This window comes from Muscardinus avellanarius, assembly GCF_963383645.1.
Source record: "Muscardinus avellanarius genome assembly, chromosome: 18".
Taxonomy (NCBI): domain Eukaryota; kingdom Metazoa; phylum Chordata; class Mammalia; order Rodentia; family Gliridae; genus Muscardinus; species Muscardinus avellanarius.
Window position 1 is genome coordinate 42,030,523 of NC_137804.1, and position 27,775 is coordinate 42,058,297.

Below are 27,775 nucleotides of genomic sequence, written 5' to 3' on the forward strand. Positions count from 1 at the left end.
GGTGTTGTGCAAATAGTAGCTTAGGAGCTGATGATGGGGCCAGGCTTCTCAGGATCCCTCTGGCTGCTGCCCAACGAGTACAGTGGTGTGCAGAGGGTTTGGGTAGCCTTCCTGGCTACTAAGGATGGCTCCTGTCTGGAGAATCAGAGGCTTGCAGAATACCCCCTTGGGGTGGAGGCAGGTCCCCTAGGTGCACCCAGGGTCCCCGGAGCTGTACTCTGCCTCTGCTGTCATTGACTCCTTGAAGTGTGTGTGTGTCTATAAATCCACAGACTCCTGGCCGACCACCTTGTCCTCCACCTGCAAACCTTGATGGTGAGCTGTCAACAACGGAGGGAGCAAGCCCCGCTCACCATCTTCTCCAGCCAGCGGTCAAAGGTCTCCTCCCTCTTTTTTTTTTTTTTTTTTTTTTGGTGGTACTGGGGTTCCTGGAAGCCCTTATACCTTTGGGCTACACTCCCAGACCTATTTTATACATTTTATTTTTGGAAACAGGGTCTCTTAAGCCAGCTCGGCTGGCTTCGAACCTGCTCGATTCTCTTGTCTCCGCCTCCCAAGCGCAGGGATTACAAGTGTGCGCCACCACACCCGGCTCTCTGTTCTTTCTTTGATGAAGGTTTTTTTTTTCTTCCCCAGTACTGGGAATGGAACCCAGAGGCATTCTGCCTCCAAGCCATACCCCCAGCCCTATTTTTTTTTAAACAGGGTCTCACTGAGTTACAAAGGGCCTCATTAAGTAGCTGAAGCTGTCTGCGAGCTGAGATCCTTCTGTCTCGGCCTCCCAGATGCTGGGATTACAAGCGTGTGCCACCATGCCCGGCTAGATGAAGGTTTTTTTAAGCCAGTGCCACTTGTTGCTGCGCCCTTCCTTCTGACGTCAACCACCTGATGAGTGGTATACTTCTGGAAGCTGAAGGGGGTATCTTTCCTTCGGAGCTACACTGCTGTGTTTAGACACAGTATTGATAGTGTTTATTTGTTTGTTTCAGGATCATCCAATACATGGGGCTCCCTCTCTCCATGATTGACTTCTTCCCTCCGACCAGTAGAGGTCCATCGCTGAGCTGATCTTTGCCCTAGGTTTCACTTTCCAGAGCAGCCTGTGAGGTGTCCACCTTCTAGGTGAAGCCCCCTCAGCCCAACCTGGCTCTTCCTTGTAGGCCAGGGGGCATTTGTCTCACAGAGCGGCTGACCTGGTGAGCTGAGGTCTCAGGCCACATGGGTACCAGTAGTTAGGAGAAAGGGGCTTCTTTTTTGTCAAGACGGAAAGTGGAAAGCAATATATGGGAACCACTCTGTTGGGTGGGACCTTGTGAAGTCCCCTTTTGTTTTTTGTTTTGTTTTGGTACTGTGGATTGAATGCAGGGGTATTGTGCCTCTGAGCTACATCCTCAGCCCTAATTTTATTAATTAATTAATTTATTTATTTATTTTGGTGGTACTGAGGTTCCTGGAAACCCTTCTACCTCTGGGCTGCACTCCCAGACCTATATTTATACTTTTTTATTTGGAAATAGGGTCTCTTAAGCCAGCGCGGCTGGCTTCGAACCTGCGTGATCCTATCTCCGCCTCCCAAGCATGGGGATTATAAGCGTGCGCCACCACGCCCGGCTAATTTTATTTTGAAATAGGACCTTGCTAGTTGCAGAGAACCTCACTGAGTTGTTGAGGCTGGCTGAGGACCTGTGATCCTCCTGTCTCAGCCTGCTGAGTATTGGGGTGACAGGCATATACCACTGTACCTGGCCCTTTTGTGTCTGTGTGGGGTATTGAGGATTGAACCCAGGGGCATTTTGCCTCTGAGCTACACCCCCATCCTTATTTTTCTTTTTTTTTTTCTTTTTTTTTTTTTTTTTTTGCGGGTCTGGGGATGGAACCCAGGGGCGTTCGATGTCCCAGCTACACCCCCTTCCCTATTTTTTATTCTTTATTTTGAAACCGGGTCTCACTGAGTTGCAGAGACCTCACTGAGTAGCTGAGGCTGTCCGTGAACCGAGATCCACAGGTCTCAGCCTCCCGAATGCTGGGATTACAAGCGTGAGCCATCACGCCTGTCTCCCATCCCTATTTTATTTTTATTTTGAAACAGTGTCCCACTAAGTTACTGAGGCTGGTCTGGAACCTGTGATCCTCTTTGTCTCAGCCTCCCAAGTATTGGAATTATAGGCATGCACCACCTGGTTAAGTTAAAAATGCCAAGTTCTAGTGCATGATGCAGTTCAGTGGTATGCTGGTAACTGGGTCTTCAGTTAAAATAATGAAAAAGGACATGATTAGGGGAAATGTGCATTTGTGTATCTAGACCAGTGTTAGAGCCACACTTTTTTGGGAGGAGGAGGATGGAACCCAGGGCCTTCCTACCACTGGACTACACTCTCAGACCTATTTTATATTTTTTTATTTGGAAACAGAGTCTCACTAAGTAGCTGAGGCTGGCTTTGAACCTGTGTAATCCTCCTGTCTCAGCTTCCCAAGTACTGGGATTACAAGCGTGTGCTATCACTACCGCGCCCAGCCACACTGTGTTCTTCTTGTGTTCTTTTTCTTTCTTTCTTTCTTTTCTTTTTTTTTTTTTTTTTTTTTTTTTGTGGTACTGGAAATGCCCAGGGGCATTCTGAGCTACACCCTCAGCCCGTGTGTGTGTGTGTGTGTGTGTGTGTGTGTGTGTGTGTGTGTGTGTGTGTGTGTGTTTTACTAGGGGTGGAACCCAGAGGCTTTTCTACCTCTGGGCTGTACTCCCAGACCTATTTTATACTTTATTTGGAAACAGGGTCTCACTAAGTTGCTGAGAGCCTCACTAAGTAGCTGAGGCTGGCTTCGAACCTGTGTGATCCTCCTGTCTCAGCCTCCCAAGTGCTGGGATGACAAGTGTGCACCACCATACCCGGCTAGTCTTTTTATTTTGTTTTATTTTATTTATTTAGTGGTGCGAGGGGTGGAAACCAAGGGCTTTTCTACCTCTGGGCTATACTCCCAGACCTTTTTTTATACTTAATTTGGAAACAGGGTCTCACTAAGTTTCTGAGAGCCTCACTAAGTAGCCGAGGCTGGCTTCGAACCTGTGTGATCCTCCTTTCTCAGCCTCCCAAGTGCAGGGATTACAAGTGTGCACCACCACGCCTGGCTTGTCATTTTATTTTTTGAAGCGGGGTCTCACTGAGTTGTGAAGGGCCTTGCTAAGTAGCTGAGGATGTCTGTGAACCGCAACCTCTGGTCTCAGCCTCCCAGATCCTGGGATTACAAGCATGTATCACCACGCCTGGCCCACACTGTGTTCTTGAGCAAGCCATGCATGTGGATGGGGGGAAAGCCCCGGTACTGGCCCATGGTTCTAGTGATCTGGAAAAGTAGATGTAGGTGTGTGCAGAGTGAAAGAGCGGCTACAGGTCCATGTTCTTGTGAGTGTGTGTTGGGGGGGTGCTTGTGCAGTTCTGTAGGTTTGGAATTTTGTTGAATACAAAGCTGGGGAGATGTCAGGCTTCTCTGGGCCTCCTGTATGCAGGCTCCTTTTGGGTGCTGGCCTCACAGCAGGGAGCAGGACAAGCAGGGCTCCACTGGGACCCCATGATGGGATCAGGAGGCCTGCCTGGAGGTGCCTGTGACCCAAGGCCTTTTGAAGGACACGGAGCCAGCCATGCCAAGGGTAAGAGGAGACAAGTGCAAAGGTCCTGGGACGCTGGCATAGGCAGGGACTGAGCAGGATGGTACTTGTGAAGTGTGGAAAGGAATCTGGTCTGAGTTGACACCAGAATGTGAAAGGGATGAATTTTGAATTCCTGGGCTTTCCTCTGAGGGAACATAGAGCCCTTTTTTCTTGCCTTCTTGCTGCTCTGATTGCATAGAGTTCTATTGTATCTTGTTAATTTTCTGGGCAAAAAACACATACAGGACTGATGAGCTCCACCGTTCTTAGGTGACCTAGAGCATAGTTTCTGTTGCAGCTGGGTTTGTCTCTGGAGCAGGACTAAAGGGCTTTGGGATCTGGTCCCAGGGCCCTTATATGGGGCTGGGTAGCTGACGCTCTCTCTTTTTTTTAATGGTACTAGGGTAGGAACCCAGGGGAATTCTACCTCTGAGAGACACCCCCAGCCCTATTTTTTGTTCTTTATTTTGAAACAGGGCTTCACTAAATAGCTGAGGCTATCCACAAACCGTGATCCTCCTGCCTCAGCCTCCCAAAGGCTGGGATTACAAGTGTGCGCCAGCATGCCCAGCTGGTAGCTGGCTTGAGACCTGCAACTGGAGTCTCAGGGAGGGGCTACAGGGAGCCTTGGCCTCTGAGCAGCGTGAGGACTTTCAGTGCCCTAGCAGCAGCTCTGTGCTGGCCTAGGACCCTCTTCTCCCTCACCTGTCCTGTCGCCCGGTATGGGTTGTGTCCCTCCTTTGTACCAGGCACGCTCCCCTAGAGCATTGATTTTTGTTTTTGTTTTTAGGTGGTACTAGGGATGAAACCCACAGGCATTCTATACCTCCAGCCCTATTTTATTTTATTTTATTTTTATTTTATTTTTTGGTGGTACTGGGGGTGGAACCCAGGGGCCTTCTACCTCCAGGCTACACTCCCAGACCTATTTTATATTTTATTTTGGAAACAGGGTCTCTCTCTTTTTTTTTTTTTTTGGTAATACTGGGGTTCCTGGAAGCCCGTCTACCTCCGGGCTACACCCCCAGACCTATTTTATACTTTTTTAAAATTTGGAAACAAGGTCTCTTAAGCCAGCAAGGCTGGCTCCGAACCAGCGCAATCCTCCTGTCTCCACCTCCCAAGGGCGGGGATTACAAGCGTGCACCACCACGCCCGGTGAAACAGGGTCTCTTAAGCCAGCAAAGGCTGGCTTCGAATCTGCGGGATCCTCCTGTCTCCACAGGGATTACAAGTGTGCACCACCACGCCCGGCTTTATTTTTTATTTTTAAATAGGGTCACGCTAAATCACAGAGGGTCTCACAGAGTTGCTGAGGCTGACCATGAACCTTAGATCCTCCTGTCTCAGCCTCCCAAGTACTGGGATTACAAGCCTGTGTCACCACGCCTAGCTTAAGAGCATTGTTTTAAGTCAGTAATAGTTTCTAGAGATAAATGTACTTTTAATTAATTAGTTTATTGTAGTATTGGGGATGGAGTTCAGGAGCATTCTACCTCTGAGCTCCATCCCCAGTCCTATTTTTTATTCTTTATTTTGAAACAGGGTCTCACTGAGTTGCAGAGGGCCTCACTAAGTAGTTAAGGCTGTCCTGGAACCATGATCCTCCTGTCTCAGCCTCCCAAATGCTGGGATTACAAGCGTGCGCCACCACGCCCGGCTTGCTTTTTAGATTAATGTTTAGCTTTAAAGTTTTCAGGGTGGAGGATGAAACTAATAAGCTGTCTATAGAACTAGCTCATATCAGAGCCAGGCCATTTCCAGGCGGAGGCAAGCCCTGGCGCGTGTACATGTGTGTGTAGGGCTAGCTGCAGGGGCTGCTGGGCCTTGGAGTGCGGACTCCTCTGTGGCTTTCCCGCTTGTCGGGTGCGGGAACGTCCACACTACACTGTCCCAGGGGTTCCTGGAGCACTCTTGGGTTTTTGTGCCTTATTACTCTGGGGTAAGTGCACTGCAGAGAGATGGGCTCTGCAGCCTTTGTGCAGCCCATTTGGGGAGGTGCAGGTTGTGGCAAGAGTTGGCAGGGCCAGCGTGCTCAGCTCAGGTGGTGGTGTTTGTATCACTCCACATTACAGTAAAGTATAGGTCCAAATGTCTGTCACCAAGTATTTTCTTGTTTTTCTTTGTGTGTGTGTGATAATGGGATTGAATCCAGGGGCATTCTGACTGAGCCACACCCTCAGCCCTACTAGTTGCTAAGAGTCTTGCTAAATTCCTGAGGCTGGCTTTAAACCTGTGATCCTCCTGTCTCAGCCTCTTGAGCAGTGGGATTACAGGCCTGAGCCACCACGCCTGGCTAAGATGTGTGTATGCACGCATGCATAGTTTCTGCATTCTACCCCTGAGCTCCACCCCCAGCCCTACTTTATTATTTTTTATGTGGTACTGGGATTTGAACCCAGGGGCATTCTACCTCTGAGTTATACCCCTAGCCAGCACTTTTTTATTTTTTATTTTGAAACAGTCTCACTAAGTTCTGGAGGGCCTGACTATGTTGCTGAAGGCTGACCTTGAATCTGTGATTCTCCTGTTCAATGTCCAGATTACAGGAGTCCTCCGTGCCTGGTTTGGGATATTTTTAATTTAATTTAATTTAATTTTGTGGTATTGGGGATGGAACCCATGGGCTTTCTACCTCCAGGCTATACCCCCAGACCTATTTTTTAATATTTTATTTGGAAACAGGGTCTTACTAAGTTGCTGAGAGCCTCACTCAGTAGCTGAGGCTGGCTTTGAACCTGTGCGGTCCTCCTGTCTCAGCTTCCCAAGTACTGGTATTACAAGCGTGCGCCACCACGCCCAGTTTTGGGATATTATTTTACATGTAAAAATTTATGAAACCTGGGGCTAGGGGCATAGCTCAGTGGTCGAGTGTTTATCTAGCATATGTGAGGTCCTGGGTTTCATCCCCCCAGAATAAACAAGCAAGCAAAACATGTACAGAATGTGATTGTGAATTTTAGGAGCTCTTCTGGACTAAAAGTTAGCAAACACCCCCCCTTTCCTCCCTCTTTATTCTCCTTCTCCCTCTCCCCTCTCTCTTTTTTTTTGTGCAGTACTTTTTTTCTTTTCCTGTACTGGAGATTAAATCCAGAGCCTCACATGTAGGCAGGTGCTGCCTGCTATACTCTCAACCCTTTTTATTTTGAAATAGGGTCTCACTAAGTTGCAGAGGGTCTTGGTAGTTGTTGAGGCTGGTCTTGAACCTGTGATCCTCTATCTCAGTCTCTCAAGTATTGGGATTACAGGCATGCACCACCAGCCTGGCTTGCAAATATTTTCTTTTTCCTCTTTTCTTTTTTTTTCTTTTTTTTTTTTTTCCAGTCCTGGGGATGGGAACCCAGGGGCAATCTACTAGCTCCAAGCAACACCCCCAACCCTATTTTTTTTACTTTATTTTGAAAGAGGGTCTCACTGAGTTGCGAAGGGCCTCTTTAAGTAGCTGAGGCTGTCCGTGAACTGTGATCCTCCTGTCTCCGCCTCCCAAACGCTGGGATTATGGAGTGCGCCACCACACCCGGCTGTATAAAATTTCTAGGAAAGGCGGCCTCACTGAGTTACAGAGGGCCTAAGTAGCTGAGGCTGTCTGCGAACCGCAATCTTCCAGGACTCAGCCTCTCAAATGCTGGGATTACAAGTGTGCGCCACCACACCCGGCTCTATTTGTATTTTTTATTTTGAAGCAAGGTCTCACTGAGTTGCAAAGGGCCTCACTAAGTAGCTGAGGCAGTCCGTGAACCGCGATCCTCCAGTCTCAGCCTCCCGAATACTGGGATTACAAACATGTACCACCACGCCTGGCTTCTTTTTATTTGGAAACAGGGTCTTGCTAATTGCTGACACTGGCCTCAAACCTGAGATTATCCTGATTTAGCCTCCCAAATATTGGGATTGCAGGCCTGAGCCGCCATGCCTGGGTTTTATTTTTATTTTGAAACAGGGTCTCTGGGTTGATGAGGGTCTCACTCTGCTAAGGCTGGCTTTGAACCCAGGGTCTTTCTCTCTCAGCCTCCCAGTACTAGGATTACTAGAACGCATCACCACGCCTGCTGAAGCTTGTGTGTGTGTGGTACTGAGGATTGAACCCAGAGGCATTCTTCCCCTGCACTGTACTTTCATCCCTTTTTTATTTTGAAACAGGTTCTCACTAAGTTTTTGAGGGCCACATTAAATTGCTGAGGCTGTCCTCAAACCTGCAGGCCTCCTGTATTAGCCTCTTAAGTACTGGGGCTACGTGCACCATTATGCACAGCTCCAATTTTTTTTCTAAACAAAGCAAAGTATGTAATGAGCTCTGTGATTGCTTCTAAAAAAGTATATTGGAGCCGGGCGTGGTGGCGCACGCTTGTAATCCCCGTGCTTGGGAGGCTGATACAGGAGGATCACATGGGTTCGAAGCCAGCCTCAGCTACTTAGTGAGGCTCTCAGCAACTTAGACCCTGTTTCCAAATAAAATATATATATAAAAGGTCTGGAAGTATAGCCCGGAGGTAGAAAGCCCCTGGGTTCCACCCCCAGTACCACCAAAAAAAAAAAAGTATGTTGGAGCCAGGTGTGGTGGCTCATACCTATCCCAGTACTTGGGAGGCTGAAACAGGAAAATCTCAGGTTTGTGGCAAGCTTCAGCTACTTAGGCTCTCAGCAACTTAATGAGACTGTTTCCAAATTTAAAAAAAAAAATAGTGCTGGGATGTAGTTCAGAGGTAGAAAATGCCCCTGGGTTCAACCCCTGTACCCCCAACAGACACACACACACACACACACACATTCATATTCTCTCTCTCTCTCTCTCTCTCTCTCTCTCTCTCTCTCTCTCTTTCTCTCTCTCTCTCTCACACACACACACACACACTCTCTCTCTCTCTCTCACACACACACACACACACACACTATATTAGATGACACCAGACAGTGAGGTGGTTTTGCAGTCTGAGCCAAGCACGTTAAAGACAGGTGTCCCTAAAAAATCCAGATGCAGCAGGGCATTGTGTCGCATGCCTGTGATCCCAGGTCTCGGGAAGCTCAGACAGAAGCAACTGAGCAACTTAGTGGAATCCTCTACAATTTAGTGAAACCATTTCAAAATAAATAAAATAGGGCTAATGTAGCTCAGAGTTAGAATGCCCCTGGGTTCAGTCCCCAGTAATGCGCGCGCGCACACACACACACACACACACACACACACACACACACACGTGTGCCTTGGCAATGTTCACTAGAGATTCCCCCCCACACCTCTGACTGGTGAGAACGGTGGGCAGAATGGTACCCTTGCAGGTCCTGTTCCCCCTCCAGGGAGGTGGCTGGGGGAGGCCTCCTCTTTCACTTGTCTGGTCCCCGCGTACCACTCAGGGTATGGTGGGAATCTTAGGGATCAGAGACCCAGCATCTGCCCTGGGCTCCCGCTAGCTCTTTCCTGGACTGCATTGTGCGTCCCGCTGTGTTCCACTGTAACCTTGAGATGCTGTGCTTCCTGACCAGCCTGGTCGGAGGCGATGGCTGACCTGTGGTCTAAGGCCACAGCTCTGCTCTGGGCTGCTGAGTCAGCATGTCCCAGAGGGCGTGACCGTGCAGTGCCCTGTGCAGTTCACAAGCTGGTTAAAATTGCCCTCTGTTGGCTTTTGCTGTTGTAAGGAGTAAGAGTGCAGGGTATGGCCTGGTTGAGGAAGGCGCTCAGTAGTTTCTGTTTCACAGTTGAAGACTATCTCCTGGGCACCTGGAGGTGTCAGTGGGTGTGGTGGGAGCTGTAGCCCGCACTGCTGGTGCTGCCTGAGCCCTCATTGTGCTGGGCCTGGCCCTCAGGGCTCATGCTCTGCATCTGTTCCTGGGCTGGGAGCGGCTTCCTAACAGTCATCTGGCTCCGGTGGCTCTCATCTTGGAAACACAGCGTTTTGCTTAGCATCCTAGTTATAGGCCATGGACTCTGCTCTGTGGCCAGGCAAGGGTCAACTGAGTGGACAGTGATGGGTGGGGTAGATACCCTAGGCTGCCAGGGCTGATTTTGATGGTGGGTTTGATAGGGAGGAAGAGTGTGAGGAATCCATTCAGCATAAACTAGACTGTCTCAGAGCTGAGAGAGAGCAGGCCAGGTCCCAGAGCCTCCGGCAGCTGGGCCTTCCATGGGTGACACTGCTGTCCTGCAGGTTGGACCCGAGGGCATCCTGCAGAATGGAGCTGTGGATGATAGTGTGGCCAAGACCAGCCAGCTGCTGGCAGAGCTGAACTTCGAGGAGGATGAAGAAGACACCTACTACACCAAGGACCTGCCCATCCATGCCTGCAGGTGAGCCGGTGGGGAGGTGGGCTCTGTGCATCCTAATGGGGGCACTAGCTGTTAAGTGAGTGCCGGGGGCTGACGGGTAAGAGCAGCAGGACCACAGAGGGATTGCTGTGGGATTCTTAAGATGCTCTGCTGCCTGTGCAGAGGAGAATTGGACGGGAGTAGTCGTGTGTAGACCTGCATGTTGACCAAATTTGGAATTCTTGTCTCCAACAGGGCCATCCCTTATGTTTGGACTTAATTTGCGTTTTTTGTTAATCACACATGAGGAAATTAAGATCAAAAGAGATAAAATAATTTTGCACAGGACACCTGGCCATTCAGGGCAGGCCTGGGCATGCCGGCCCTCTGTGTGCCCACCACTGCAGTCCCCACTGGCTGCTTGTAGGTTAACTCTGGAAAGAATGGCACTTTCCTCCAGCTCATGGGCTGACATTTGATTTTGGCGCACTGCTCATCGTAATTTACAAATGGTTTATGAACACGGTAGTGTGTCAGCTGTGAGTTGCAGGGTTACGCAGCTCAGCCCCTGGCCTTCCTGCAGTCTCCGTACTGTGAGATGAGGGGCTTCTCCCTCGCCTTGCCTTGGAGGACTGAGATTGACTCTTGGCTCTTTCTTTTTCCTTTCTTTTTTTGTGGTACACTAGGGATGGAACCCAGGGGCATTCTACCTCCGAGCTACACCCCCAGCCCTATTTTTCTTAATTTATTTTGAAATAGGGTCTCACTGAGTTGCAAAGGGCCTCACCAAGTTGCTGAGGCTGGCTGCGAACCACAGTCCTCCTGTCTCATTCTCCGAATGCTGGGATTATAAGCATGCGCCACTACGCCCAGTGGACTCTTGGTCTTGTATACAAGCATAACTCTGTGCAAAGCGAGTGTTTTTGGTATGTTGATTTTCAAAAATCCAGGCTGGAGTTGGGGGCCAGGTCCTCCCAAGGTGCTTTTTGCTTTTGCTTCTGCGCGGGCGCCTGATTTGTGCTGAGTTTCCTGGGAGCATGGCGCCCTCTGCCGGAGCCCAAGGCTCACTGTGCCCACAGAGTTGCAAGAGTTGGGGCTCCGGGAACATGAGGCCAACCGGGAGAGGCTTAGAATGGCCTTGGGCATCGAGGCCTCTGTGCTCTAGCCCCCTCGCCTGCTGGTAGCCCTGCCCAGGGCCTGGGAGCCCCACTCCTATGAGAGGCCACTGCCGCCTGGCTTCTCTGCTTTCTCCTCTTTGGGAGTCTACATTTGACCTGTGTGCCTTAGTTTCTGGGATTGTTGGGTTTGAATATATGCTTAATGAAAAACTTTAAAATGTTGTAAGAGGAGTTTTATGTCCTGCCAAATTAAAACCAGAGAACAACCTTCCAACTTTAACTGTTGATGTTTGGACTCTTTTAGTTACTGCGGAATACACGATCCTGCTTGCGTGGTTTACTGTAATACCAGCAAAAAGTGGTTCTGTAACGGCCGTGGAAATACTTCTGGCAGGTAGATAATCAAATCATGCATGTGTCTTTAATCAGTGGTGTGCTCAGATTTGTGTGTAAATTATGGAAATGTTGAAGTGGAGTGCAATGTAAAATCACGCTAACAAACCTGGTTTTTTTCTTCCTCTGTGACTGGTTTAACTTGAAACAGATGGTGGTGTGTGAATGCCTTAATGTATTTACCCTTGATTTATTCTCTGTGGTTCTTTTTATTATGCAAGTAGGGTTGGCTTAATTCTCATCCCAGTTTTTATTTCTCTTTCTCTGCAAGATGAGCTGCTGGCACGCCCGTTGGTCTTCATTATGGGGAGGCTGTTCCCAGGGCGGCCACGGGCACCCAGGGGAGCCAGTTCCTCAGAAGGCTCATTCTGGCCTGGCTCCGCAGAGGAGTCCTGAGGCTAATTCAGGCCAGATCCTGAATCATCGGATTAAATTAAGTTCACTTGACTGTCCGTGCTGGGCTCCCCTTCCTGCTGTTGATCAGCAGCAGCTGTGGCGGGGTCCCTTGTTCTGTGTTTGGGACAAGACGAGTGTCCTAGCGCGGTGCCAGGTTTCAGGAGGAAGTCAGCGATCATGGCCGGTCAGCTTCACTTTCTGCTGGAGAGCAGTGTGCAGAGGCTGCCCAGGCGCCAGCAAGGCAGCAGGACCTTTCTGGGGTGTGTTTGGAGAAAGGAAGTGACAAAGGCGGGCAGGTGTGCGCGTCGCACACAGCTCCAAGAGGCCAGGCACTGCGTCCTCTAGAGTTAGCCTCTAGTGTGTGGTGTTGGGACAAGGCCAGGAAGGGACTGGTGTCTTCAAGAGATTTTAGAAGGAACTCATCTTCAGGGTAAGCAAGATGTGTCTGCCCATTTTCAGGGTATCCCAGATAATTTGTGTGTGTGTGTGTGGTACTGGGGTTCCTAGAAACCCTTCTACCACCGGGCTACACTCCCAGACCTATTTTTATATTTTTTATTTGGAAACAGGGTCTCTTTTTTTTTTTTTTTTTTTTTTTTTGGTGGTGGTGTTACTGGGGTTGAACCACCCAGGGTCTTTTCTACCTCTGGGCTATATATACTCCCAGGCCTATTTTCTATTTTATTTGGAAACAGGGTCTCATTAAGTTGCTGAGAGTCTAACTAAGTAGCTGAGGCTGGCTTCGAACCTGTGTTATCCTCCTGTCTCCACCTCCCAAGCATGGGGATTACAAGCGTGTGCCACCACGCCTGGTCTATCCCAGATAATTTTAAGTGTTGTGTTGATGAGACTTCTTCTCATATAGGAAAAAGCAATAAAAACATTTCTGTGTTTTTGTGTGTGTGTGTGTGTGTGTGTGTGTGTGTGTGTGTGTGTGTATGTGGTACTAGGAATGGAACCCAGGGGCTTTATACCCCCGGCTACTTTCCCAGGCTTATTTTATATTTTATTTGGAAACAGGGTCTCACTAAGTTGCTGAGAGCCTCACTGAGTAGCTGAGGCTGGCTTCAAACCTGCACAGTCCTCCTGTCTCAGCCTCCCAAGTGCTGGGATGACAAGCGTGCACCACCACATCCTGCTCAAAAATTTTTTAGTGAGCTGGGCGTGGTGGCAGACGCTTGTAACCCCATCATTTGGGAAGCTGAGACAAGAGAATCGCGGTTCGCAGCTAGCCTCCGCTACTTAGTGAGGCTCTCAGCAACTTAGTGAGACCCTGTTTCAAAATAAAGAATAAAAAATATAGCTGGGTTTAGCTCAGAGGTAGAATGCCCCTGTGTTCCATCTCCAGTACCACCAAAAAAAATTTTTTTTCTTAGCTGGTAACTCCAACTTCCGGTCAGCACAGCCGAGAACCGGGCAGCAAGCAAAGGGCCTCCAAGAGCAAGCAGGCTCGGGCTGCCAGCACTGCAGCTTCGTGCAAGGCCTGGCAGAAAAAGTGATAGGCGGCCCCCTGCCCTCAGGGAGCCGCCACAGGGAATCGCTGCTTCTGATAAAATGCCCAGAGAAGTCTGGACTCGTAGGATGCCAAGGTGGCCATGGTTGGTTGGTTAGATAAGCCAGAGGGCCTTGTGGCGGCAAGAGTGGGTTAGAAGATGGCATGTGAGCTAAAGCTGGGGTGGTAGGAGGGTGGGACGTTCCAGAGAGAGAATGGTAAGGAAAGGAAGGTCTGGGAGCTGCAGCTGGCTTGCTCAGGACAGTTAGCAGGTATGGCTGGCTTGGCAGGGTGCAGAGTGCAGTGCAGGACCACACTGGGTGGGGGAGCCTTGGTCCCCCAGAGTGGCCGGAGCCCCGCGCCATCATTTTACTGTGCTCTGGCTCCTTGTATGTTCAGTTATCAAGGTTTCTGTTTTGCAGCAGTTAGGAGGGGCCGTGGCTCCTAGAAGTAGGCATAGGGGCCTTGAGAAATGACTGAGCAGAAGAGGACAGAGCAGAAACCCTCCTCTGTCCAGATGGCAGCCTGGCCCTGGCAGTAGGTTAAGTTGGGGCCTGGGGGGGTTGGGTTTAAGAAAGCCGGGAAACCCTGTGCCATGGTCGTTCCTTTAGTACAAAGGCAAGAGGGCTCACAGTTCAGGGCCAGCTGGGCAACTTAGCAAGACCCTGTCTCGAAAAGGCTGAAGGTATAGCTCAGTGATAGAGTAGCCCTGCATTCAGTTCCCAGTACTTAGAAAAAGAAAACCAGGAACTGAAAGGAAAAAAAAGGGAAAGGCAGCAAGGGCTCTGTGGAGCGTGTTCGGAAGGAAGTCTTCCACCAAGGCCGCCGAGGCGGGGCTGAGTTGTGCGCTCAGCGCAGAGCCAGTTCAGGGAGGGCTGCTCCCCGGGGAGGCCAGGTGGATGAGGTGTGACTGCCTCTGCTAATGGACCGTGACTGGTACCGGAACTTTTAACAGGGGCTCGAGAATTGGAAGTGGTGAAAAGCCAGACTCTGGGTGTTAACTGCACATCATTTCCTGATTTCAGCCACATTGTGAACCACCTCGTGAGGGCAAAGTGCAAGGAGGTGACCCTGCACAAGGATGGGCCGCTGGGGGAGACGGTGTTGGAGTGCTACAACTGCGGGTGCCGCAACGTCTTCCTGCTGGGCTTCATCCCGGCCAAGGCCGACTCGGTTGTGGTGCTGCTGTGCAGGTGGGTGTGGGAGCAGCTCTCCTGGGTGGCTCTGCGTAAGTCACAGAAAGTCTTGCAGAAACATTCTGTCTGGAGTTTTAGACTTGAGGGTCCCATGAGTAGGGAGATGCTATTTATTACTGAATTGGAAAGGACCATGATCACCTAAAAAGGCAGGATGGCTTCTTTGGGGGGGTCCTGACACCGGGCGCTCTGTGCCTGCAGGCAGCCCTGTGCCAGCCAGAGCAGCCTTAAGGACATCAACTGGGACAGCTCTCAGTGGCAGCCGCTGATCCAGGACCGGTGCTTCCTGTCCTGGCTGGTCAAGATTCCCTCTGAGCAAGAGCAGCTGCGGGCGCGGCAGATCACCGCCCAGCAGATCAACAAGCTGGAGGAGCTCTGGAAGGTACGCACAGAGAATGCGCGTCCGCCTGCCCCCTGAGCCCGCTTCCCACTAGACCTCAGTGCCCCCTGAAACGGCCAGCCCGGTGAGGCCACTGCAGCATTGGGAAGGATGCGCCAGAGTGACTTGAGGGCCCTGGACTGACCCACGTGGCCTGGAAAGGGAAGCTCTGTTGTTCGGAGGCGAGGTGGGCACAGGAGTGGGTGTTTGGGGACTAGCCTTAGCCCAAGGAGCCCAGGCCCATGCAGTTGGGAAGGCTTAGGATGCCGGTGACACGGCGAGACAGCTGTCCTGTAGGAAGGAGGTGGGGTGAGGAGAGGGCTCCACAGAAACAGGTCCTGCATCCGCTGCACATTCGCAGTGACTGCCCACTGCCTTTGGGTAAAATTAGTTCTACTGTCTAGGTTAGAGGCACATTTTTATTTCTTTTCTTTCTTTTTGGAACTGGGGATTGAGCCCAGAGGTTTTCTACCTTGAGCTACACCCCCATTTATTTTGAAACAGGATCTCACTAAGTTGCAGAGGGCCTCACCACATAGCTGATGCTGGCCGTAAACCCGTGATCTTCCTGTCGCAACCTCCCCAAACTGGAATTACAAGCATGCACCATGCATGGCCTAGGTTAGAGGTATTAATTCAGCACCCATTCAGAAATTTTAAAATAGGGTTTGTTTTTTTTAGATACTGGGAATTGAACCTAGGGGGCATTCTACCTCTGAGCTGCACTGCCAGACCTCTTTATTTTTTCTTTTGAGACAGGGTCTCACTAAGTACCCCAGGCTGACCCCAACCCTGCAGCCTGTAATCCTTTGTCTCAGCCTCTGAGTGGCTGAGATTGTAGGCAGAGCCATGCACTGGGCAATAGGATCTTGGTGTTACTTGGAGTGTAAATCATTTTTCAAGCATTCTCTGTCCTGGTACTTCTCCACTTTGGTTTTCCAGTTGCCCAAGTTTCTTCATTGTTCCCATATACTGTTCTGTCCCACTAGTGTAGAGCTCGCTAAGGGGAGAGGTCACCAATGGAAGAGCCTCATGGCCACGGGGTGCCAGAGCCCTGCCAGGTTAGGGGCAGCCTTTGAGATCCAAGCGTGTCCAGTGGGCCCCAGCTTCAGCCTGAAGCACCGTGCGTGGAGTCCCAAGCCCAGGGCGGGCTGTGCACATTGCAGGGAACACCACGCACTGCCTTAGTAACACCAGGCGCTCCCCAAACCTTCCCGGGCCATTCTGAAGTGTGGGCCATCTGTCCTTTGTGCCTCCTGGGCTCTGGCTTGTCACCTGTGGGTGGAGATGGGGCAAGCACTGTGCTGTTCTCCTCTCACAGGAAAACCCCTCGGCCACCTTGGAGGACCTGGAAAAGCCGGGGGTGGACGAGGAGCCGCAGCATGTACTCCTGCGGTACGAGGATGCCTACCAGTACCAGAACATCTTCGGCCCCCTGGTCAAGCTGGAGGCCGACTATGATAAGAAACTGAAAGAGTCGCAGGTGATGTGTGTGCAGGGCGTGGGGCTCCGGCTCTAGTGCGCGCGCGCTCTTTTTCTCTCTCTTTTTTTTCTCTCCTAAGGTTGGGGAGGGTGCTTTCCTCTCTAGGCTCTGGACCGGGACGGGACCATGGACCAGTGGCACAGCAGTTGTGTATGGTCAGTGCCCCAGCCATCGGAGCAGACGTCGGTCTGTTTGCTGTTTTTAAATCCAACAAAATCCCTTGCAGTCTGGTTTGCAGCTTTGCCTACAGCTACGAGTTAGACCTCGTGCCAGGTTCCCACAGAGAACATGTCCAGGAGACAGGAGCCCCAGCACGGCCCTTCTACCTACCTTCTCTCCCTCTCACAGCTAGTGCTCATGGTCCACGAGCCAGGAAGACGCCTCCTCCTGTCCTACAGATGGTCGCCGTATGTGGGTTCCGAGGTTTCTGACCGCTTCTCTCCCAGATGGCATTTCAGGCCGCGGGTGCCTCTTGCTATACCCAAAGTCCTGTGCGTGGCCGCAGGCTTGGCCTTTGTGGAAGTCACCGCCTCGGGTGAGCTGGACATGTGGCGACCAGGCCCGCGTCTGTGTGCAGGCTAACCGGGCTCTTGTTTTCCATGTGTTCAGACTCAAGATAACATCACGGTCAGGTGGGACCTGGGCCTTAACAAGAAGAGAATCGCCTACTTCACTTTGCCCAAGACTGACTCTGGTAATGAGGATTTAGTCATAATTTGGTTAAGAGGTGATTTTAAGTTTTAAAATATTTGTGACTATAAGTAGCATAAAACTCCTAATTCTGCCCTTGTACAGTGCCCCTTTATTTGACTGTTCTTGGTGGAAGCTCTGGCATGTGTTAAAAGCGCTAATTCCCTGCCTTTTTTCCTCACCGCAAGACATGCGGCTCATGCAGGGGGATGAGATATGCCTACGGTACAAAGGGGACCTGGCGCCCCTGTGGAAAGGGATCGGCCACGTCATCAAAGTCCCTGACAGTATCCTTTGTGTGCGCGGGGCTGGCCCTGGGTGTGTCGGCACTCGGGAGCTAGTCCAACGATCTCTGCGGCCTCGCCTGCGTTCGAGCGTGCGTGTGTGTAGGGGTATAGACTCTGGACTCTGATGGTGTGGTGATGGTTCTGCACATTGTCAGCATCTGGTACAGAGGAAAGATCTAAACCGGATGAGTGCTCTTTAAATACCATAAACCAATAGCCAGGCGTAGTGGTACACATCTGTTATCCCAGGACTTGGGAGGCTGAGACAGGAATATAATAGATTTGAGGCCAGCCTCAGCAACTTAGTGAGACCCTTTTTCAAAATAAAAAGGGTTGGGGATGTAGCCCAGAGGTAGACTGCCCCTGCTTTCAATCCCCAGCTCCACTAAAGATAAGACCATAAGCCGGGTGTGCTGGTGCACGATTGTAATCCCAGCATTTGGGAGGCTGAGACAGGAGGATCGTGGTTCGAGTGTAGCCTCAGCTACTGGGTGAGGCCCTCTGCAACTCAGTGAGACCCTGTTTCAAGATAAAGAATAGAAATACAGGGCTGGGGGTGTAGCTCAGAGGTAGAATGCCCCAAGGTTCCATCCCCCCCAAAAAAAGACCATAAACCAAGGGCTCCTGGGAAAGAGAAATCTGGCCTCGGACAAGGAAGCAAACTTAACTCGACACCAGATTATGGTGATGAGATCGCCATTGAACTGCGCAGCAGTGTGGGTGCGCCCGTGGAGGTGACCCATAATTTCCAGGTGGATTTTGTATGGAAGTCGACCTCATTTGATAGGTATGTCTGCTCCTTTCCATGGTGCCAGTTGATTGCATTTGCCACTGTTGTGGGGCTTCCACCTGCGGCCTTCAGGGACTCTGCGCTCTGGTCCTGGCAGCCAGGGACACAGTTCCTAGCTCCCTGGTACTGACCTGTACTGCCCCACAGGATGCAGAGTGCCCTGAAGACCTTTGCTGTGGACGAGACCTCGGTGTCGGGCTACATCTACCACAAGCTGCTCGGCCACGAGGTGGAGGACGTGATCATCAAGTGCCAGCTCCCCAAGCGCTTCACGGCACAGGGGCTGCCCGACCTCAACCACTCCCAGGTCTGTGGGGGCACCCGCTCCTGTGCCAGGGCCTCCGCGCCACCACTGTGTTTAACCTTGGTCTGTACTTGAAGGTCTACGCTGTGAAGACTGTGCTGCAGAGACCTCTGAGTCTGATCCAGGGCCCACCGGGCACGGGGAAAACTGTGACCTCAGCCACCATTGTCTACCACCTGGCACGGCAAGGCAATGGGTAGGAGGCGCCGGGGCTGGGCAGTGAGTGCGGAGCCCTGCGTGTCGGCAGCCTGGCTCAGTGTGGCCTTGGCGACTGCTTTAGAGAGCCTGCTGCCGACGGCGCGAGCACGGTGCTGGGCTCAGAATCCCTGAGGCCCCATGGCATGGTCAGGAGGCGGGGCGTGGACCAGGTCACTGGTGTCCCTTCTCAGGAGTTGGATCTCTTGAAAGCCGGTGGGGCGGCACCCCTGACGGCTGGTGCAGTGGCTCCTGGGCACCGTGTCACCTCCACTCGTAGGCACAGACCCAGGCTGGCGTCACTGCCTGTTGAAAGCCTTGGCTCATTACATTCACTGAATTTCCTCTGGGCAAGCACTGAGACGTTTGCATCTCGTTCCAGGCCTGTGCTTGTCTGTGCTCCAAGCAACATAGCTGTGGATCAGCTGACCGAGAAGATCCACCAGACGGGGCTGAAAGTTGTGCGCCTCTGTGCCAAGAGCCGCGAGGCCATCGACTCTCCTGTGTCCTTCCTGGCCCTCCACAACCAGATCAGGAACATGGACAGGTGTGTCCGGCCAGCCCCGCGGCTGTCGCCAGGCTCCGCGCTCACCAGCGTGCAGCGAGCTCCCCGCCCACTGACTGCTCTGTGCTTGCAGCATGCCGGAGCTGCAGAAGCTGCAGCAGCTGAAGGACGAGACAGGGGAGCTGTCGTCTGCGGACGAGAAGCGGTACCGGGCCCTGAAGCGCACCGCTGAGAGAGAGCTGCTCATGGTGAGCGGGGCCTGGCTGGGAGTCTGCACGGTGTCTCCCCCCCTCCCTCCCTTCCTTCCTTTTCTTGCAGCACTGGGGATGGAACCCAGGAACATTCTACCTCTGAGCTACACCCTAGCCTTTTTCTTTTTCTTTTTTTTTTTTTTTTTTGCGGGTCTGGGGATGAAACCCAGGGGCATTCAACCTCCGAGCTGCACCCCCTGCCCTATTTTTTATTCTTTATTTTGAAACCGGGTCTCACTGAGTTGCAGAGGGCCTCGCTAAGTAGCTGAGGCTGTCTGCAAATAGCAATCCTCCGGTCTCAGCCTCCCGAATGCTGGGATTACAAGCGTGCGCCACCATGCCCAGCTTGCAGCCCCATTTTTTATTCTTCATTTTGAAACAGGATCTCACTGAGTTGCAAAGGGCCCTACTAAGTAGCTGAGGCTCTCCGCGAACTGTGATCCTCCTTTCTCAGCCTCCCAAATACCGGAATTACGAGCGTGCATCACCACACCTAGCCCTATTTTTTTTTTCTTTATTTTAAAACAGGGTCATTAAGTTGCAAAGGGCCTCATTAGTAGCTGAGGCTGGCTGTGAACCCAGATCCTCCTGTCTCAGCCTCCTGAATGCTGGGATTACGAGTGTGTGCCACCACGCTTGGCAAGTGTACAGGGTTTCTAATGGCACCTTCAGGCCAGGACAGACTAATGCTCCTGTATCTGTCATTGCCTCATCCCCACAACTGAGGATACCCTGTGCCATGTGATTCCCACACCGTCAGCCCCTGTACTACTGGGACCTGATCTATGTCCCTGGGGGGTTGGTGGGTCTAAAATATTTTGTCTTGATTTTTTATTTATTTATTTATTTATTTATTTATTTATTTATTTATTTATTTTTGTGGTGCTGGGGGTGGGACCCAGAAGCATTCTAGCTCCAAGCTATACCCCCCAGCCCTATTTTTTAATCTTTATTTTGAAACCGGGTCTCACTGAATTGCAAAGGGCCTCACTAAGTAGCTGAGGCTGTCCATGAATTGCAGTCCTGTTTTGGTCTCCCAAGTACTGGGATTACAAGCATACACCACTATGCCTGGCTGTCCCACTTTTTTATAACAAACCAACCTACCAAAAGTGGAATCTCAGCCCTGGTGCAGGTCTTGTCAGCTCAGTACTGCCCCCTAGAGGCCGTTGTGAGATGTGTAGTTATATGTATGTAGAAAAGTCACCCCTAAACTCAGGTTGGAGGCAAGTTTGTAATCCCAATATTTGGGAGGCTGAGACAGAAGGATCACAGGTTCGAGGGCCAGCCTCAGCTATTTAGAGAGGCCTTCCACAACATAGTGAGACTCTGTTTAAAAATAAAGAATAAAAAATAGGACCAGAGATGTAGTTCAGTGGTCGAATGCCCCTGGGTTCCATCCTCAGTTCTGAAAAAGAAAAAGAAAAAAAAGGTCATTCCTAGCAAACCATGATTCTAGGACCTTAAGTTACTGGTCACAGCAGCCTGGACAGAAAAACACCTGGGTTCCATCCCCAGTACCACCAAAAGAAAGAAATACTGCAGGAGGGGAGCATGGAAGGAAATGCCCTCTGTGCCCTGCCCACCTACCTGCTGTCCTCCAGGACTGGCAGCACGTGCCATGCAGATGCCCTGATTTCTCTGTACCCTCTCCTCAGAATGCAGATGTCATCTGCTGCACCTGCGTGGGTGCCGGTGACCCGAGGCTCGCCAAGATGCAGTTCCGCTCCATTTTAATCGACGAGAGCACCCAAGCCACCGAGCCGGAGTGCATGGTTCCCGTAGTCCTTGGAGCAAAGCAGGTGGGCCGCTTTGCCCCTACTGCAATTTATTTGGAAACCAGTGTGTGTGGTTCTTAATGCAGTTCTTAATGCCTGGATCTTGTTTGTTAAAAATGTCTCCTGATGCTGGTGGGTGTCCAGCAAGGAGCACACGGAAGGCCCTTGTGGTGCTGGAGGGCGGGCTCGTGGGGCTGTTTGTCACGGCGTGTACTTTTTTTTTTTTTTTTTTTTTTTTTTTTTTTTTGTGGGTCTGAGAACAGGGTCTCACTAAATTGTGAAGGGCCTTAATAAGTAGCTGAGGCTGTCCGCAAACCGCGATTCTCCAGTCTCAGCCTCCCGAAGGTTGGGATTATAAGCGTGCGCCACCACGCCCAGCTAGGCCGTTTCTTGCTTGAAGTTTTTATTTTTATTTATTTTTTCGGTACTGGGGATGGAACCCAGGGGCATTCTACCTCTGAGCTACACCTCCAGCCCTATTTTTATTTTGAAATAGGGTCTCACTGGGTTGTTTAGGACCTAAGTAACTGCTATCCTCAGACTGCGATCCTCTGGTCTCAGCCTCCCAAATGCTGGGATTACAAGAGTGCGCCAGCGTGCCCGGCTGGCTTGAAGTTTTTAACATGTGTTGGCTCCCTCTGCAGCTCATCCTTGTGGGCGACCACTGTCAGCTGGGCCCAGTGGTGATGTGCAAGAAGGCAGCCAAGGCTGGACTGTCACAGTCGCTCTTCGAGCGCCTGGTGGTGCTGGGCATCCGCCCCATCCGCCTGCAGGTGCAGTACCGGATGCACCCCGCGCTCAGCGCCTTCCCATCCAACATCTTCTATGAGGGCTCTCTCCAGAACGGTGTCACTGCAGGTAATGGGTCTGCCTGAGGTGGGGCCTTCGGGAGAAGTGGGTGTCCAGGTTGGCCCAGGAGGACGAGTGGTCTTCCAGGGTCCTTCCTGAGAGGCCTGCCTAGTGGCGGCCATTGCATACAACACATTATGTGAGGTCTTGACAGGAGTGCCTCAGAGAAGAGTGTGGGAACCCAGGGTGTGGTGCAGGGAATCAGTGTCCTTAAAGTCCTGAGTCACGGCCAGGGGTGATAGTTCACGCCTCCAGTCCTGATACTTGGGACTCTGAGGCAGGAGGATTGCCGGTTCAGAGCCATTCCCAGCATCTTAGCAAGACTCTGTTTCAAATTTTAAAAATATAATAAAAGTGCTGGAGGTGTGGCTTGTAGGTAGAACATGCCTGAGTTCACTCCCTAGTACCCCCCCAAAAAAAAATCCTGAGTCACTTCCTAGGAATTCAGACAGGGCTCATACAGCCCCAAGCATGTCGTTGGGAACAGAAGTTCGGACACTGGCTTGGCTCTGTTGGGCGGTGTGTTAGGTGCTTGTAAAGGATTCTCAAAGCCCAGAATCCTGAACAGCCACTGACTGAGGTGTCTGTAGGGCCCAAGCTCTCCTTCCCGCCACCGCCTCAATGCTGGGGTTAGTGCTTGCCTGGCGCCACACAGGCTGTGGATTCTATCCCAGCACTGCAAAAAAAAATTATTTTTATTATTTTTTGTGGTACTGGGGATTGAATGCAGGAGCATACTGCTTCCAAGCTACACTCCCAGCACTGTTTTATTTTTTGTTTTGAAGAAACGGCTTTGTTAGGTTGCTGAGGGTCTCACTAAGCTGCTAAGGCTGGTCTTGAACTTGTGATCCTCCTGTCTCTGCCTCCAAGTGCTGGGCTTACACGCATATGCTGCTGTGCTTGGTAAATTCTTTTTTAAACATAGTAAGCATGTGTCCTGTGGTAGGCACCTTGCTCAATCAGGTTTACCAAGTAAGCACATGCACAGAACCAGTCCTCAATTCTAAAGAAGCCTGCCAGTCTGAGGCCCGCACGTGCCGCCGTGTGCAAGCCCCGGGGCCTGTGGGCACATGTGCAAGCCCCTGGGCTGTAGGTCTCGAGCCTTACCCTCTGGCCCTGCCTCCCTGAGACCAGCTGAATGGACTGTGCTCGTTGCCATCGGGACACCAGGGTCTTGGTATCTACGGTGACTGTCCGCCTTAGTGTCCGGCTCTGCTGCATCATATTTTTCTTCTAGGGGAGGGGCTGCTGTGAGGAAATACTGACAGTGTGAGGAAACACCCAGGCAGGCACAGCGTGCCCGCCGCTCTGCTGCTGCGGGCGTCAAGGATGCCCGGGGGGAGCCAGGGCGTGGGCACCCAGCACAAGCATGCCTAGCAGTGGCCGGTGGGGCAGGCTCCAGAGAGGTGCTGCCAGCAGGCGCGTGGCCTGGCTTCACCCTGAACTCCTCTGCCTGGACCTGGGTGCCCACCCATGGGCACACGCTCAAGCGCCTTACTCCCTGGATGTGACACGTCTTTCTCTCCTCTTCGTGGCAGCGGACCGTGTGAAGAAGGGCTTTGACTTCCAGTGGCCCCAGCCCGATAAGCCCATGTTCTTCTACGTGACTCAGGGCCAGGAGGAGATCGCCAGCTCAGGCACATCTTACCTAAACAGGTAGGCAGGGCACCGCCGCGAGGGCTCCTTCCCCCGTTTTCCTAAGCCCACCTGCGGATCTTTCCTTTGATCCTGGTTCTCCCGGTACAAAACAAGGGAGCATAGCTGAGGCCACACTGGCGATGCCAGCGGCGCCGCCCTCGTGGCCCCTGGGTCTGTTGAGCCGGGGCTGCCCCCCTTACAGCTCCACCTCCGGGATGGGGCTCATCGCTGAAATCGGGTTTTCTCAGGACGGAAGCGGCCAACGTGGAGAAGATCACCACGAAGCTGCTCAAGGCGGGCGCCAAGCCCGACCAGATAGGCATCATCACGCCCTACGAGGGCCAGCGCTCCTACCTGGTACAGTACATGCAGTTCAGCGGCTCCCTGCACACCAAGCTCTACCAGGTACGCAGGGTGCCCTGCTGCGTCGCCAGCACGCTCCCAGAGGCTGCTGTGTGCAGAATGTGGTTTCTAAGTAAACTTGAAAACGACTCCAAGGTTGAACAGGAAGGGAGCAGGTGGCGTTCGCACCTTTGTTAACCCCCAGGGCGGATGCCCCTTTGAGGGCGGGAGGCAGAGCTCTGGTCATCCCCCGGTGGCGATGAACCCCACGCAAGTCTCGGGCAAGATTGCAGGCGGCGTCTGTTCTTTCTTGGATTTTCCAGGATGGGCCTATGTGTGTGTTGTTGTTGAAGAACGAAAAGAAAATAGGGTATTGCTCAATGGTTAGTGCTTGCCCAGCACATGCAAGACCCTGGGCTCCCTCCCTGCTACCACAGAAAAAGAAAAATGAGCAGGAGAGTAAGGGACGGCCAGCCAGGAGGCCTCGGGCGTCTGCAGCCACCGGGTCCCTGCTGGCCAGTGGCGTTGGATGGCACGTGTCGTCTGGCCCCATGTAGTCGGGGGTCCTGAAGGAAAGCAGCCTCTGCCTCTCCGTGCAGTAGCCTGTCGGCTGACAGGATCTCTCTCTTTCAGGAGGTGGAGATCGCCAGTGTGGACGCCTTCCAGGGGCGGGAGAAGGACTTTATCATCCTCTCCTGTGTGCGGGCGAACGAGCACCAAGGAATCGGGTTTTTAAATGATCCCAGGCGCCTTAATGTGGCTCTGACCAGAGCCAGGTATGTGCCACCAGCGTTCTCTCTCGTCCTTGGCCTTCACCGTCCAGTCGGTGCGCAAGCCAGGGCGCCATGTCCACTTGGGGGAGTCATCTGTTTCTGGATCCTAGTGGTCATCTAGGGCCCTTACCGGCTGAGCTACAACCCAGTGGCCAAGGGCGAGTGTCCCCGCCACACCCGTAAGTCTACATCTGACGTTTTGGTCCTGTCTGCTCTGTAGTTACATAGGGTAGCGCTTCTGAGTTGATGGCGGGAGACCCTGAGAACAAGGTAGCCAGCGTGTTCGTCCCCACAGGACCCCAGGCTGCCCACTCCTGCGCCAGACGTGGAGGGCCAGCCTGTGGCTCAGTAACCGGGAGCCCAGCTCACGGCGTGGGTCGCAGTTGGCTTCGTCACCTCTTTGGGGTGCTGCCTTGTTTGTGGCCCTATCACGCAGGGCCCTTGGCACACAGGGTACCCTCGGGCTCCCTCGCACAGCTCTACACCTGTCTGCAAGCTCTTCTGCTGGCCAGTGTGTGTCCATCACAGAACACATGCAAGTGCGGGGCGGCAGCCTGTGCGTGGTCTGGGCCAGGGACTGGTCCCATCCCCTGCGTCCCTGCCCACAGAGGGCAGCACATTGGGTGACGAGGGCAGCGGGCTCACACCCATGCCCCGTGAGTCCTCGGCTGGGATGTCCAGGAGCCCCGTGGGCTCACTGTGCCATGCTGCGCCCTCACGCAGGTACGGAGTCATCATTGTAGGCAACCCGAAGGCCCTGTCAAAGCAGCCGCTGTGGAACCACCTGCTCAACTACTACAAGGAGCAGAAGGTGCTGGTGGAGGGGCCACTCAACAACCTGCGGGAGAGCCTCATGCAGTTCAGCAAGCCCCGCAAGCTGGTCAACACCATCAACCCGGTGAGCCACCCGCACAGCCGCCTCCGCCTCTGGCGGTCCTGCTGGGAGTCCGCGCTGCTGAGTCCTGGGTGGCCTCCTGCAGACACACCCAGCCGCTGCAGGCAGGCACACGGAGCGGGAGCCAGCGAGCCCCGAGCACTCCCACGCTGCCACCTCCGGGCACCTGTCCACAGCTCTTCCCTCTGTTGACATGACACATTCCTCACCTTCCTACAACTTTGCAGGGGGCCCGCTTCATGACCACAGCCATGTACGACGCCCGGGAGGCCATCATCCCAGGTTCCGTGTATGACCGCAGCAGCCAGGGTGAGTCCCATGGACCAGGTGTTGACGCTCCCACAGCCCAGCGGGAGCCGCCCTCAGTCTTGCTCCGTGGGTGGTCTGGGGGCCTTGGTCCAGGACGCTGCCTCAGTGAGGCGCTCCTCAGCGCCCCGTCAGAGCGCGGGTAGTTCTTCCCTGCTTTGTGAGAGCGAGGTGTTCTTCAAACACAGCAGCTCTGCTTTTTTGCCTCGGCGGCCTTTGGGTTGGCAGCACTGACCAGTCTTCCCCTGCCTTGGTTCACCTCACCGTGCTTTGCCGTGGGGAGCCACAGGACTCCTCCCTCTGCTGCCCAGCCGCTCTTCCCGCACACTGCCCCCTCTGCCCTGTAGGGCAAGGCACCACCCCATGGCCCCTGGCTCCTGGCCAGGAGCGCCTGGGCTTCTTTGCCTTTAGCCAGAGCTGTCAGGCCTCAGTTTCCCCGCAGTGGCTAGTGCACAAGTGATGTTCAGCTTTTTTGGCAGGACATGTATGGTGCAGGAATGCAAAATCTGCTGTTAAAAGAGTTTTTTGGAACTTTGCTGGGGGAACCCAGCCCCCCCATGTGCTGGGCCAGCACCTGCCCCAGCCCCACAGCAGACCTTTTGGTTTTTAGAGCTGCTGCAGGCAGGACCAGGCATGGGCTCCGGTGACACCTGCTGTTCTCTTGCAGGTCGGCCCTCGAACATGTACTTCCAGACCCATGACCAGATCGGCATGATCAGCGCTGGCCCAAGCCATGTGGCTGCCATGAACATCCCCATCCCCTTCAACTTGGTCATGCCACCCATGCCGCCACCCGGCTACTTTGGACAGGCGAATGGGCCGGCCGCAGGTGAGCGCCAGGTGGTGTGTGTCATCCTGTCATCTTGGCTCCTTCCTGAGGCCTTTGTGGGGCTCCCTGGAGGACAAGCCATGTCCTGGGCTGCGGTGCTTGTCTGCAGAGCCCTGGCCCTTGCAGATCACCTGAACTGTTGATTTTCAGGTCGGGGTGCCCCCAAAAGCAAGACCGGTCGTGGAGGGCGCCAGAAGAACCGCTTCGGGCTCCCTGGGCCCAGCCAGACCACCCTCCCACACAGCCAGGCCAGCCAGGACGCGGCCTCCCAGCCCTTTTCGCAGGGCGCACTGACACAGGGCTACATCTCCATGAGCCAGCCCTCCCAGATGAGCCAGCCTGGCCTCTCGCAGCCCGAGCTGTCCCAGGTGAGCTGCACCATGGCGGTGTGCACGTCCGCAGTGCCCGCCTGTGGGTCGCGCCGCCGAGGCCCTCCTGCCCTGGGCTCCTCGTTTCCCCTCTGCCTCACTTCCCAACCTTGTCTTTCAGGACAGTTACCTTGGTGACGAATTTAAATCACAGATTGACGTGGCGCTGTCACAAGACTCCACGTACCAGGGAGAGCGGGCATACCAGCACGGCGGGGTGACAGGGCTGTCCCAGTACTAGAAGGCAAGCCCCTCAGACCCTGGCCTCCCACCCGGCCAGGGCCAGAGCGCCCACACTGCCGCGGGGCGGGGGGGCAGCAAACACCTGGAGGCGGGCCCCCACACTGGGCCTGCGTGGGGCGGGGTGGGCGCAGGCCCCAGCTTTGCCAGCGGTGGCCAGGCTTCCTTATTTCTGGGATGTCCCTGGCTCCGTGATGTCCCGGGCTCCCCCACCAATGGCCGCCCACCCTGTCTCTCGCCCACAGGTGGCAGCGGAAGAGCTAAGCTACGTGGCTTAGTCCATCAGCATCTTATTCTGGGTAATAAAAAATAAAAATAAATGGATACCTGTTTTCCACTGCTAAAACTGAAGCACCAGTGTGTGAGCAACAGGAGAGGGAGGAGCATCGCGGGA

General features: G+C 53.0%; 1 protein-coding gene across 2 annotated transcripts in view; it reads left to right on the forward strand.

Annotated features, from left to right (window-relative positions):
• The window catches only part of UPF1 (UPF1 RNA helicase and ATPase), a gene marked incomplete at both ends in the record, with an annotated part of 38,403 nt that extends 11,021 nt beyond the window's left edge, over positions 1-27,382 (forward strand). The window contains 22 exons of one of the 2 annotated variants that reach the window (XM_080715964.1): positions 9,787-9,926; positions 11,307-11,396; positions 14,309-14,476; positions 14,681-14,861; positions 16,180-16,341; positions 16,951-17,068; positions 17,220-17,318; positions 17,997-18,105; positions 18,256-18,415; positions 18,490-18,608; positions 18,990-19,154; positions 19,246-19,360; positions 21,022-21,165; positions 21,786-21,999; positions 23,529-23,646; positions 23,877-24,033; positions 24,604-24,746; positions 25,467-25,641; positions 25,866-25,947; positions 26,612-26,773; positions 26,924-27,141; positions 27,263-27,382. In XM_080715964.1, the coding sequence (XP_080572090.1) occupies positions 9,787-9,926; positions 11,307-11,396; positions 14,309-14,476; positions 14,681-14,861; positions 16,180-16,341; positions 16,951-17,068; positions 17,220-17,318; positions 17,997-18,105; positions 18,256-18,415; positions 18,490-18,608; positions 18,990-19,154; positions 19,246-19,360; positions 21,022-21,165; positions 21,786-21,999; positions 23,529-23,646; positions 23,877-24,033; positions 24,604-24,746; positions 25,467-25,641; positions 25,866-25,947; positions 26,612-26,773; positions 26,924-27,141; positions 27,263-27,382 (3,159 nt within the window). The remainder of the gene's footprint in view (positions 1-9,786; positions 9,927-11,306; positions 11,397-14,308; positions 14,477-14,680; positions 14,862-16,179; positions 16,342-16,950; positions 17,069-17,219; positions 17,319-17,996; positions 18,106-18,255; positions 18,416-18,489; positions 18,609-18,989; positions 19,155-19,245; positions 19,361-21,021; positions 21,166-21,785; positions 22,000-23,528; positions 23,647-23,876; positions 24,034-24,603; positions 24,747-25,466; positions 25,642-25,865; positions 25,948-26,611; positions 26,774-26,923; positions 27,142-27,262) is intronic. The other variant, XM_080715965.1, reaches the window with a different exon arrangement.
• Between the last annotated feature and the right edge of the window lie 393 nt (positions 27,383-27,775).